Raw genomic sequence first — 12,702 nt, 5'->3', positions numbered from 1 at the left:
GGATCCCCTGAAAAAGGGTTTAAAAAGATTGTGAGCTGCCAAGTGGGTGCTGGGAACTGAACCCAGGTCCCATGGAGGACCAGCCAGACCTCTTACGTTTGAACCATCTCTCTAGACCCTTGAGCACTATTTTTAAAGACATTTCTCTAAAGTACAGGACTCCTAATGTGTGGAGTCTCAACCAAAGGTAAGCATCTAAAGGAGACCATGAACATACAGGACTCCTTCAAGAATATGGTTGGGAGAAAATTGTCCTTGGTCTAGTTAAACAGAATTGTTTTGGACTAGCTTTTTATAGTAGGGCCCAGTGGACAGGACCAAACTGGAGGGGAGTCTTTGTGCTAAGAGCCACTTATATCAGCTGGGAGACAAGCTTGCTTTCTCAACAGTTCCAGTCAGTAGAGAAACACAATCTCTTTGTTTAAACCTATAAAGACAACAACCTAGAATGCAGGCTTTTCTTTCTGTTTCCCTGTAAGCAGATCCTCACTGCTCTTGGGGGTGAACATATTGGAGATTAAATTTAGAAGCTCACCCACCCAGGCAAGCATTCACATGCTCTGTGGCTAAGCCATATCCTCAGCCCCTCAAACTTTATCAACTTTATCTTTCAATAGTCAGTGCCTTTCTTATCTTTTTGTTTAGATCTGAAATTCTAGCCCAAATAGAATCCATGCAACAATATTAAGATATTCTCTTCCATGCTGTGTGAGAGAATTTTATTAGCCTTAGAGCTTATGATCATCCCTCCTCACTCAACCTCTTCCCCAGGGCTGGGGTTCAGAGTGGACTTCCCAGGCCAGTTTTCTTCTTTCTTATGTTCTTTTAAAGACATTTTTCATGCTAACAGTTTTCCAGTTCCTTGGTACCCTCCAAGCACACTTACAACAACTAGAAATTGCCCAGATGACCTGCACTCTGCCAAAGGCCAGCCATATGCCCTCAGTTAAGATGGCCGCCGCTACCTTGCTTTGCCCTTTTCCGGCCTCAGCAAAGACTACTTCCTTGTAAACCTCGCTTTCCCCACAACAAAGATGGAGCCGGCTCTTCCGGTTCCGGGCTCTTGTTGTTGTGGGGTGAGTGACAAGGGGACTGGAGGAGGAATCTGCCGGTTTTGTATCCATTCTGGAATGTCTTGGGAAGGGAGCAGGGAAGCGAGGACGGAAGGGAGAAGCGGCTCGCGCCGGGTGCCTGCCCGACCCCTCCACCCCAAGCCCCGCCCACTGCACCCTTCTCATCCGGTCTGGAATTTAGCAGTCGGGACCAGGACTAGTTCCAATTATTGTTGTTTTGTGGGTTTTGCTTTTGGAGACAGGGACTCTCGACATAGCCCTGACTGTCCTGAAACTCACTATGTAGACCAGGATGGCCTGGAACTTACAGATCTTCCTGCCTCTGCTGGAATTAAAGGCCCGAGTCTATTATAATTTTAAACAGCCATATTAGTAACTTGATGTTTTCATAAAATCTACAGTGTAAACTACAACCCATTTTGTACCTTAGCGGAACTGTGCAGTTATCATCACAACCTTGGACTGTTCATCACCCCAAAGAAAATTTCTGAGAAACAGTCCTGAACCCGGGAGCATCGCTCCACCCACCCCAGTCCTAGGCTATGACCAGAGTACTGTTTGTCTCTATGGTTATCTAATTTGCCTTCTATATAAACGGAATCAAACAGTATGTGACTAGCTTCTTTGGCCAGGGATTTGTAAGGCTTGTTGTTGGGACTTCAGAGGATTGTATTCCTTTATTGCAAAAATAAAAAAACATGACTGTATTGAATCCTATTGCATATGTTTATTTTTCTGATGATCAGGACCTTCCTATTTTCCAAAGTACTCCGACAGCTGCCCATCAGTTTCGCTGTCTTTGTGCCAGTCCATGGCCTTCATTACTATAGAGATGTCTTTGGCTTGGCCTTTTGAGACAGTGTCTTGCGATTCGGGGCCAGGCTGGCCCCGAATTCAAGGTCCTCCTGCTTGTGTGTCCCCAGACATTGACTGGGATCACAAGAGTGTGCTACCGCATCGGGCTTTCACTAATTTCCCTTGTTTTTCAGGTTAATTTAGGCACTATTAGCATTATTTTTTATTTTGTCTTATTTTTATTTCATTTCAGGACAGGGTCTCATTATATAGCTGTGGCTGGACAGGAATTTGTTATGTAGGTCAGCTGGCTTCAAATTCACAGGGATGGGGTTGCCTCTGCTGGGACTAAAGGTGTGTGCCTCCACCCCTGCTGAATAGTACCATCTTAAGATACTGGCTTCTGATGCATGAACTCGGAATGTCTTCCTTTTCTTTAGTGTGTATCTTAAGCTTAATTAACACAGTCCTGTTGTATTTCTGTGCTTTTGCAAATGGAAATGGGTTTTAATTCCTCTTTGAGATTGTTGATTACTAATGTACACAAATACAAGTGATTGTATAGGTGTTGGTCTTGAATCTTTCAACCCTGTGTAAGTTGTTTATTTTCTAATTTATTTTGTGGATTCCTTACAGTTTTCTGTTAAGATCATGCCTTTGGGTTTTGTTTGATTTTTGCCCTGAGGATTGAACCCAGAGCCTGGTACTTGCTAGACAAGCGATTTCCCACCAAGCTGCTTCCTCTGCCTCTGTGTCCTGGTAATGGGGATAGTTGTACAGCTCTCTTTCCAACCCGTATACCTTTTATTTCATTTTCTTGTCCAATTGTGTGGTATAAAACTTCTACCACAGGCTGGGTGTCGGTGGTGCACGCCTTTAATCCCAGCACCCGGGAGGCAGAGGCAGGTGGATCTCTGTTAGTTCGAGGCCAGCCTGGTCTACAGAGTGAGTGCCAGGATAGGCTCCAAATCTATACAGAGAAACCCTGTCTCGAAAAAACAAAACAAAAAACCAAAAACCAACAACAACAACAGCGCGCGCGCGCGCACACACACACCACACACACACACACACACACACACACACACACACACACACACACACACACACAAACCCTGTAGCACAACGTTGGCTAGAAACGTAGACATCCATGTTTTGTCCCTGATTTCAAGATGAAATCGTTTATCTGGCCTTACTGACTATCTTTACTATGGATTTTAAAACAACTCTTTATATGGTTGAAGAAGATACTTTCTATTCCTAGTGTGTTGAGTAACCAAGAAACAGTATTTGTCAAAAGTTCCATGTGTCTGCTGTGGGTTTGTCCTTTATTCTATTAATAATGTGTGGAGATATACAGATGGATTGGCAGAGGTTAAAATAACTCTGAGGGCTGAGGATGTAGTTCCATTAGAATTAGCAGAATGCTCACTTATCATCAACAAAGCCTTAGATTTGCTCCCCAGTGTCACACAAACCAGGCACACACCTGTAACCCCAACATGGCAGACGTGGAGATAGGAGAGTCAGAAGTTCAATGTCATCCTTAGCCACACAGGAAGTTCAAAGTCAGCCTGTGATACATGAAACTCTTTCTAAAACAAACAAGCCAAAAAGAATAAATAAAATGGTGTTTAACATAAAATGACTTTGAATTCTGGGGGTGACTTCCATTTAGTCCTGAAAGAGTCATTCTCTTCCATTTTTGGTGTGTGTGTGTGTGTATGTGGTGTGTGGTGGGGGACTCTGGGATGGTGCCCAGGCCCTCCCAGTATAAGTAAGCTGCACCTCCAGTCTCTGGAGCCTTATCCTTTGTGTACACTGATGTTCTGTAGAGGACTCCTCTGTGTGTTTTTGATAGATACAGGGTTGTGGTTTTCTTGTGGTGTTAATGCGGATGTTGTTCTTGTGCTGTCTTTTCTCCCTGTCTTTCTTTTTTTTTCAGAGGAGAAACGATGTCAGTTCATTATGCATGGCCAGGAGTGTAGTTTAGTGGTAATGCACACATATGGTGTGCTAGGACCCGGGCTCAATTCCCGCTTTTCCTCTGTCCCATTGTTTTTTCCTGTGCACATTCACTGACTCTCAGACAGTGTGTCTAGGAGCAGGTGTGCATATTTGTTTTTTATAATGCAAAGGGTTCTGCCTTCCGCAGGATTTTTTACTTTGTTTTGGCACATTGCTCATCTTGGAATTTTGGGCATTTAATGTAATCGATTTGAAGCACAAGGGATCACATCAGGGATTCCTTTCATTGATGACACTGTTTGATGCTCTTTGAAGGCAGTCAGAATATACTGGTCTCATCTGTGACCTCTTCACTCCCTTCCACAAGCCTCCTGCACCGGGTTACAAAACCGAAGCAGAAACCAGGGGTGCCATGCAGAGGTCCCTGCTGAAGCTCCAGGCTCGCTTAGCTGTTAGGACACCAATAGAGAGACCGAGAGACTGGATGTTCTGTTTTTGCAGAACCTTATCTTTCCACTGCTTTTAGGAATGGTCAGCTGATACCTTGGCTGATCCTCTGCCTGAGCAAGTGTCCACAGCCTGTGACTGGGTGTCCTTGCCAGGTGTCAGTGTTGGTTTGTTTGTTCACTTGCTGTCCTTGCCTGATCAGCACTGGGGCTGCTCGGACTTGAAGCTGGGAGCCTTCAAGCTGGGCTCATTCCATGGGAGCAGCTTTTAATGTGTTTCTTTGGGGAGCTTTGTATGCCTCCCATGTCTGCATCTAAGTGGAAATGGGGGTAATGACGTGGTTATTGTAGGTGAAGCAGTTGGTGTAGGCGTCATATATACTATACACTTGACAACGGTGAACTCTCATGAAACTAACTGCTCGTATTATTCTGAAATTGCCTCTTCCATTAAACATCTGTCTTTGAGACCTTTCAAGTTCTACCATTTTATTCTCTTTTTTTGTTAGTTTTGTCATTTTAATAGCTGTGTAGTCTTCCTTGATTTGAAATAATGCTTTCTTCCAAAACTATTGCTTGTCTTGTCTCAACTTCCTTGTTAACACAGCTGTGGCATCCAAACTGTCTTTTCTAACTGGCTTCTAGGTCCTCCTTAACCCCTTTCTCTATTCATTCAGTTATTAAGTTCTGGTTTCCTTTTAGGCTTTTTCTTTTTTCTTTTTTTTTCTACAGTTTTTCATTACAAGGTTTCTCTGTGTCCTGGAACTAACTCTGATCAGGCTGGCCTTGAACTCGCAGTGATCTACTTGCTTCTGCCTCCTGATTGCTGTGATTAAAGGCGTGTACCACCACTGCCTAGCTTTAAATGTGTTCTTAATCTTGACTCATAGGACCTTGGCCTATCCAGCCCTTCTCTGTTACTTAGACTACTGCAGGGTGAGTAGTGAGTGTCTGTTACTCATGGGATTGCCTGTGGCCAATATTGAGCAGGCTCCAATCCTGTCGGCCCACCTGTTTCCCAGTTACTAAGTCTGCAAGCACAACTGTGCATGTACAACCTCTGGATGTTTCGTGGTGGCTTATGACAACCTAGCGTTGGGTTCTGGCTAATATAAAGTTGATTGCTATGGGCAACTCATGAGAGAGGAGAGGCTGTGCTGCAAGGGACTTCCTGTGGAGAATCCAGTACCCCAGGTTCAAGACCCAGGAAGGAAAACACTAGGGTTTTCTTGGTTTGTTTGTTTTTTAATTTTATTATTATTAATTTTTTGTGATTGTTTTAAATTTATTTTTATGTGTATGCCTGCAGTGTACCACATTCATGCACTGCCCTCAGAATTCAGAGATAGGAAGGTGTGGACACCCTGGAACTGGAGTTACAAACAGTTTTAGTTTTGTAAGCCACCATGTAGGTGCTGGGAATTGAACCCAGGTCCTCCGGAAGTGTAGCCAGTACTCTTACCTACTGATCCAGATCTTAAACAAGAACTTTTCCAGTGCTTCATCCAGGAAGCTACTTCTGAGGAGTTCAGATCTCACCCAGAGAGTTTCTGTATCCAAGACGCTGACAGAAGCTATGTTCTTCCTGTCCTTCCTGGAGTTGATAGCTGGGTAAGGGGGCTGTCTGGCCATCTAGTCAAGACCACAAGGCTTGTTCCTCAGTGTACAAATTACCCTCTGTTGGTGGTGGTATGTTTGTCTGATTTTTGAGATAGAGTCTCAGACTGTAGCTAAGGCTGGCTCAGACTTGCAGCGGTCCCCAGCCTCCTGAGTGCTGGGATTATTGACATGAGCAAGCACACTTAGCATAAGTGATCCTTCATGCTCATTTTAAACTCCCAATGCCCCCATTGCTTGTGGGTCTAACCTAGTTCTTCTTCCCCCTTCTCCCCAGCCCTTGGTTTTATCTTTTAAAAAAAATCTTACTTTATTTTATTTTGAGGTAGGGTCTCCTCTAAGTTGTCCATGCTGGCAGTCTTGATTCAGTCTCTTAAGTAGTTTGGATTATATGCCTGAGCCACGAGGCCTGACTTAAGATGGTTATTTTTTCTATTCTTTTCCTAAAAACAAGCAAAAACTTAAAATAAAAAGTTAGTATACAAAGTAGCAGATTTCATCATAGCCTTTTCAGAGCTGTCACTGCACTGAGGGTCCCGTCCCTGCCCCCTCTCCATCAGATTGGCTCTCTTTGAGTCCATGCTTTGGATACTGGCCATGGCCATGCCTTCCCAGCAGCTCTGGGTGGAGGTGATTCTTCCTAGAGTCCACCCCACTTTCTAGTCTCCTGTGTCTGAATTCACAGAGTTGACATAACAGGTTTGTGTTTGGATTGCCCCAGAGCTGTATAAAGGAAGGACCGGTGCAGGCTATGCAGGGAATATATGGTCACCTGATTCTCACTACCAGATAAATAACCAGAGAGTAACCTGGGATGTGTCCTTGCTCCCAACTGGTCTCTGTATTTCATACATATTTAGTATTTCATTTTTATAAAATCTGGATCAAGTGTTTCTGTTAACTGAAACTTGTTCACCACTATTGCAGGTGTTGTACTTCAGACCTGTAGTCTCAGCACTTGGGAGGCTGAGGCAGGAGGATTGTTTGCAGGCCATCTTGGGCTACATAGTGAGTGCCAGGGCAGGCTGGGCTACAGTGTGAGATTTTTGTAAAAAAAAAAAAAAAAAGGGAAGGAAGGAAAGAAATAACTAAAACTCCAGAAGCCCCCAAAACCTAAAGACTAAAACCCTCAATATTCTTGTTGCCATCAAGTTCTTGTTCTACACAGTACCTCAGCAGTTCTCTGGTGATCAGATGTCCTGTGTCCTAACATTCAGCCTCCTTTCCCAGATGAAACATATAACATACAACATGTATTTGTAATATATATTACTGTTGTTGCTACTGTTTGTTTTGAGACAGTCTTTCTGTTTAGCCCAGGCTGCCCTCCTATGTCAGCCTCCTGAGTTTTGGTATTACAGATGCTTACTATCATGCCTAGCTCCTGACTGACATTGGGATTGATTTTTCTCAGTAAAAGTGTCTTGCCTCACAGTTAAGGGAACTTGGTGCCCAAACACTGTGTCAAAGGAGAAGAGCAGAAATACCTTGCCTTAGGGGAAGAGAGTGGCTGGTTTTCTGGACTCCCAGAAAACTGCTGATACAGGTAATCTAGGGCAGCTCCTGTTACACAGAGCCTTCAGTGTGGAACTATTTTGCTTTTCCTTGCAGGCCTATGGAATCCCAGGCAGACACACCCAGCAGCGAGTCAGTGGAGAGCTGTACCTTGAACCTACCGACAGCATGTGACATCAGAGGTCATGAAGCATGCCAGGGAGCCAGCCAGGCGGCCAGCAGCAAGTCTCTGAGTTCTCTGGAATCCCATTCTTTCCCTTGTTCTTCGACTGCTGATACAGGTAATAAGCAGAGTTAAGTCAAACTAACGTAAAGAAAACAACAAGTGGCAGAGACAAAGGCATATGCTAGTTCTGCTTCTCCACCTACAAGGAGTAAGTTGTTACCTTACCTAGAAAAACACCTTACCCAGCAACGCTGTGGAGAAGGGCTTCAAAGAAGGCCCCCAGAGTAACAGGGTGGTGCATAGAAACTGGGGATTTGGAGATGAATGATGTGGAAGTGAATGCCCAGGCCCTTCCCTCAGGGAGCTCAGAGTCTGGGGAGACTCAAACACAGTGTATCTAGACAATGAGGACCATCAAGGGATGCAGGTCTTTGTTATCCCTTCCTGGGCCCCTTTCTGATCTCTGTGCAAATGTGCTTGTAGGCACACTCGGTTTGACAAGGAGGGTGGAATTGTGCTTTGTTCTTTAAAAGACTTCGGAAAAAAGCAGTGTGAACTCCGTGTGCTGTCAGTAATGAGGATGTCAGTAATTGATGGAGAACAGCAGCGCAGACTACTGTGTGCTGTGGGTGATGAGGATGATGGAGAACAGCAGTGCGGCCTACTGTGTGCTGTGGGTGATGAGGATAATGGAGAACAGCAGTGCGGCCTACTGTGTGCTTGTGGTGGCACATGTGTGCACTTGAGGACAACTGGCAGGAGTCAGTTCTCTCCTTCCACTATGTGGATCCCAGGAATTGAACTCAGATCATCAGATTTTGAAACAGACACCTTTACCTTCTGAGCCATTTTACCAGCCCCTGGTCTCTGGATTTAAATGAAAACCTTTCTATAAGTTTTCCCGATTCGATTGCAGAAGTTGATATTTTAAGGCTAATGGTAATTATTGAGCTGGAAAGCCCAACTCTTGCCTATTAATTATGTAATCTATAGTCTACAAACCTGGATTCAAAGTTTAAATAAGCCAGTTGCTGGCCCGAACTTGTTAGTTAGACCAGGCTGACTTAGACTAACCTTGAACTCACAGAGACCCACCTATCCCTGCCTTCTAAGTTCTGGGATTAAAGGTGTGTGCCACCAGCCCTGGCTCCAGAAAGTCTCGTGTAGTGAAGGCTAGGCTTGAGCTTGCTCTGGGAAGGAGGCTAGGCTTGAACTTCTGGTCCTTCTCACTCCACCTCTGAGTGCTGGCATTATAGGCACATGCTACCATGTCTAGCCTCCTGTACTTCCCATGCAAGAACCTATTTTTTATGTTCACATGTTTAGCTCATTTCCCCTCCTATCATTGCCTGTGTGTAGGTAGCTGTAGTTGTGACTTTTCACGAGGTAGCCCTTCAGCAGATTCCTGCCAACAGTTTCACTCTGCTCTGACAATTCTGGACCACTGTCTGCTCAGTTCCAGGCTTGCTTTGCTTTGATCTCCAGTGCTATCCTCACAGCTGCTGTTCTAGCCCAGATTCTTAACACCTCTAGTTCCTAAGCCAACCAGGCTTAGGTTTGTGTGTTCTGTATGGTTGAGAACTTTCTCTTCTGAGGAGTATTCCAGCTGGACAGTTACTGGGTTAGCTCTGCAGTGGCCTATGGTACCAGTACATACTCGGTAAGGAATGCTTGGCTCTATTCAGGTGGCTTGTGCTTGGCTCCAAATAGAGTCAGCATGAAGAGCTGGCAGGGTGTGGTGGGGGTTTGGGATGGAGGTTTGAGAGTGAACTTAGTAGCTGGCTTCCTAGCTATTAAATTAGATAGGATCCAGGAGCTGACTATGAGTCTGGTCAGGGACTGAGGGCTCAGTGGTATGTCACTTGCCTGCCATGCTCAAGGCCCCAAGTTCAGTCCAGAAAATGAAAAAAGATCCATTCAAATTCCATCTAACTCACCCTTTGTTGTCCCACGCGATCGTCTCGCCAGCAAGAACAACACAGGACACTTGGATCCTTCTGCAGTAAAGCTTTAATGTGTCTTGAGAGAGAGAACATAAGCTTACAGAGCAGAGACCCCGAACTCCCAAGAACCCATCCCTTATAAAGGCTGGCAACCGCCGCCTCGGACGTGTCACCCCATGATTGGCTGCAGCTCATCGAACCATATGATGCCATGGGAGTGGCAGAGACCAAGGGATGGAAAGTTACCCAGCACCTGCGCATTAACTTGTTTACATTCGGTGCCTGCCGGATGCAGGTGCCATCTTATAATGGAGAATGCAGGGACGGCTCCCTACACTTTGTCAGCATCTCTAGTGGAATCCAGGCCTGACTTGGCAAAAGAGTAGAGGATCAGTAATGGAATAGGGCATCTCCAGGCAGGGGCATACACCTGCAACAGGTAAGTAAGCCAGTGGGCATTCCTTGAAGCCCGGACATGAGATAGGCAGAGCACAGGTGACTTATCCAAGGTGAGGTCACAGTTCTCACCACTGGAGGAGTGGTAGGCCAGAGAAGACTGGCTTCAGGGTTTCTGTTGTGTTTTGTTTGCTTGTTCATTTGAGACAAGGTCTCAGTCATAGCACAGGCTAGCGTGGAACGTCACAGGAACAACTTGCGATGGGACTGGCACCTCTGCCACTTCCTGTTTCACAACCTGCTGATGGGTCATGACCCTGGTTGATGGTGAAACTTCTGCTTTCAAACCTAGATGGATGTTTGGCACTGCACATCTCTGAACAGCTATTTGAAAAGTAAAGCTAATAATCTTTAATTTTAGACAAAGCCTCCTTCTATACAGTTCTCTGAGACCTACCATCAAAACCATCTATGTGCAAAACCACTGTTTTGCTTGTAGTCCCACAAAATCTGCACTCTCCTTTGACATGAATTCATTTCATAAGAATTCTCCATTGGCCATCCTGAAACACTGAGGTGTTTTCAGTGATTTTGGAGGCTGGAAGCTGTGTTTCCCCTGGAGTTGTAGTTCCAGCTTCTGTCCACCCTTTCTCTGTTCCCACCAAATTCTGCTAAACATCAAGGAGAAGCAAAGCTGCTGGGTGATGGGGGTTGTGATGGTCCACAAATAAAGTAAGGCCAGGTAGACATCCCTGATCCTGGACCATGGCTCTTCTATCTAACGGGTCTGCTGCTAAATCCCAAGCTAATAGATTACCAATGGTGCATTGGGATCTTCATTCTGGTAGCAGACATGAATTCATCTTCTATGCCATTTACATGAATCAGATCTTAAATTTCTCTGGAGCTCCAGGTGTCCCGAGCCCTCCCATAGTGGAGAGTGGACCCAAGTTGTTACCTCTCCAAACCCCCCTGATACGGGGACCCACAGAGCCAAGATCCTGGCCTTTCCACCTCTTCATCTCTTGATTGTTCCTCTTCCTTGGGCATATGCCCATCCCCCATCTACCCATGGGATAAAGCCTACTCTGCCACAGATGCCCATGGTTATGTCTAGGAGCCAAACTGATGGAGCCTTCTTGCCCTCACTGGCTGTGTCTATTCGAACACCACTGTTCATACCCTGGAGGAGACTATTAGAGGCAAGAGGCACCAGTCTGTAGTGCATTTTCCAAGAAACTGGGTTATAAGAATCCCAGGAATAAGCCAGAAAAACCTCAAAAGTTTCTTTTGTTCCAGTCTGGTCTACAAAGGCAGGATAGGCAGGGCTATTGGCTGCCTTAATAGCCGTGTGTCTGTACTGAGGTTACCAGTTAGCCACCTCTCAGGAAGTGCTGTTGAAATAAACAACCTTTGCCTCCCACAGGCATAGGGTCATGAAACTCCTCCCCATGCCTGTCCCAGTAGATAAGGCAGAAGACTCAGCTGCTGCCAAGGTCTTCCTGGGACACATTTCCATCCTAGTGTGTGAATCTCTCTGAGATTGTCCTTCCTCTCCTTAGGCAGCAGCCCCAAGCTCTCCTGCAATTTGGTAGCTGTGTTATTTGTTACAAACAACCAATACAGCAGCAGTGCAAGGCTGTGGGCTGCAAGGCTGTACAGGCTCATAGCCACTGAACACAGACCTCTGGGACTACTCATCATATGATCCTGGACTCCTGATTTTAGGCTGACCCAAGCCTTAGAGCCTTAGCTGCCCAATTCCCTCTTCAGATGGCCTCCTCCTTGATCAACTCCAATTCACTCCATGGGCTGTGGAATGGGACCCACCCATTGCCTGACTTTAGATGAGGCAATGGACTCAAGCTCCTTATCTGTTACATACTCGTTGTCCTGGCTGCAGGACTAAAGAGAAACACAAGTATGCAGAAGCCAAGAGCCATATTAAGCGATGAACTGTCTTCATTAAGCATCTCAAAGGCAAGGTCACAAGGTTTCTTAGGGCACAGTCCTCTGTTCTGTTGTGGCTTGATAACCAGGTAGGTCCTGTAGCATATCTTCCCAGGGCCCACGGAACCTTTGTCCTGCAGATACCAGCAGTGCATTCTATCACAGAGCAGAGGGGTTTTCTGCAGTTGTTTAGACGTGGCAAGATGGGTGGAGGAGATCTTGGTGATTTCCTCAGACTAGAACTTTTGTCTGAGAACAGTGCTGGGAACTGGACTGCACACAGCAAGCCTGAGTGTTAAGCACAATAAGGCTTTGATGATTAAAGGCGCTTGCTGGCAGGTGGCTGTAAACTTTAACAGTGCTTTAATGTCCCTTGGGGGAGTCTGTCAACATCCCAGTCTTCAAAGGTAGCCAGATAATTTAATATTTAAGAATAGGTAAATATTCTTTATCCTGTTTATAATTCACATGGTATCTCTTTGTAACTCTATAAAACTCTGTTCCCATAATGAAACAATCAAAAGCCCTTACAGCCAGTATGTCAGAGAAGTTACATAACAATTGTAAACTGCTAGATTTGGGGCTGGGGAGATGGTTCAGTGGGAAAGAACTTGCTGAGCAAGCTTGAAGGCCTGTGTTCTCAGGTGCACAGCATGGGTGTAGTGGCTGAGGGGGGCCAAGATAGGCAGATCCTGGGGCCTTACTTGTCAACCAGAGTTCCCACGGTGGTGAGCCCCCGGTTCAGACTGGCAAGATAAAATGGGAGGGGCTGGAGAGAGGGGTCAGGGGTTGAGCATACAGCCGAGTTCTATTCCCAGCACCCATGTCAGTTC

At 45.6% G+C, this 12,702-nt stretch overlaps 1 protein-coding gene across 2 annotated transcripts in view; it reads left to right on the top strand.

Annotated features, from left to right (window-relative positions):
* Window positions 1–1,043: 1,043 nt before the first annotated feature.
* The window catches only part of Shld1 (shieldin complex subunit 1), a 73,197-nt gene continuing 61,538 nt past the window's right edge, over window positions 1,044–12,702 (top strand). The window contains exons 1-2 of one of the 2 annotated variants that reach the window (XM_027421711.2): window positions 1,044–1,076; window positions 7,511–7,695. In XM_027421711.2, the coding sequence (XP_027277512.1) occupies window positions 7,515–7,695 (181 nt within the window). In that variant the 5' untranslated portion in view covers window positions 1,044–1,076; window positions 7,511–7,514. Of the gene's footprint in view, window positions 1,077–5,601; window positions 5,894–7,510; window positions 7,696–12,702 lie in introns of those variants that run through there. The other variant, XM_027421710.2, reaches the window with a different exon arrangement.

This window comes from Cricetulus griseus, chromosome 6, assembly GCF_003668045.3.
Source record: "Cricetulus griseus strain 17A/GY chromosome 6, alternate assembly CriGri-PICRH-1.0, whole genome shotgun sequence".
Lineage (NCBI taxonomy): Eukaryota > Metazoa > Chordata > Mammalia > Rodentia > Cricetidae > Cricetulus > Cricetulus griseus.
This window is presented reverse-complemented; position numbering and strand designations above follow the sequence as displayed.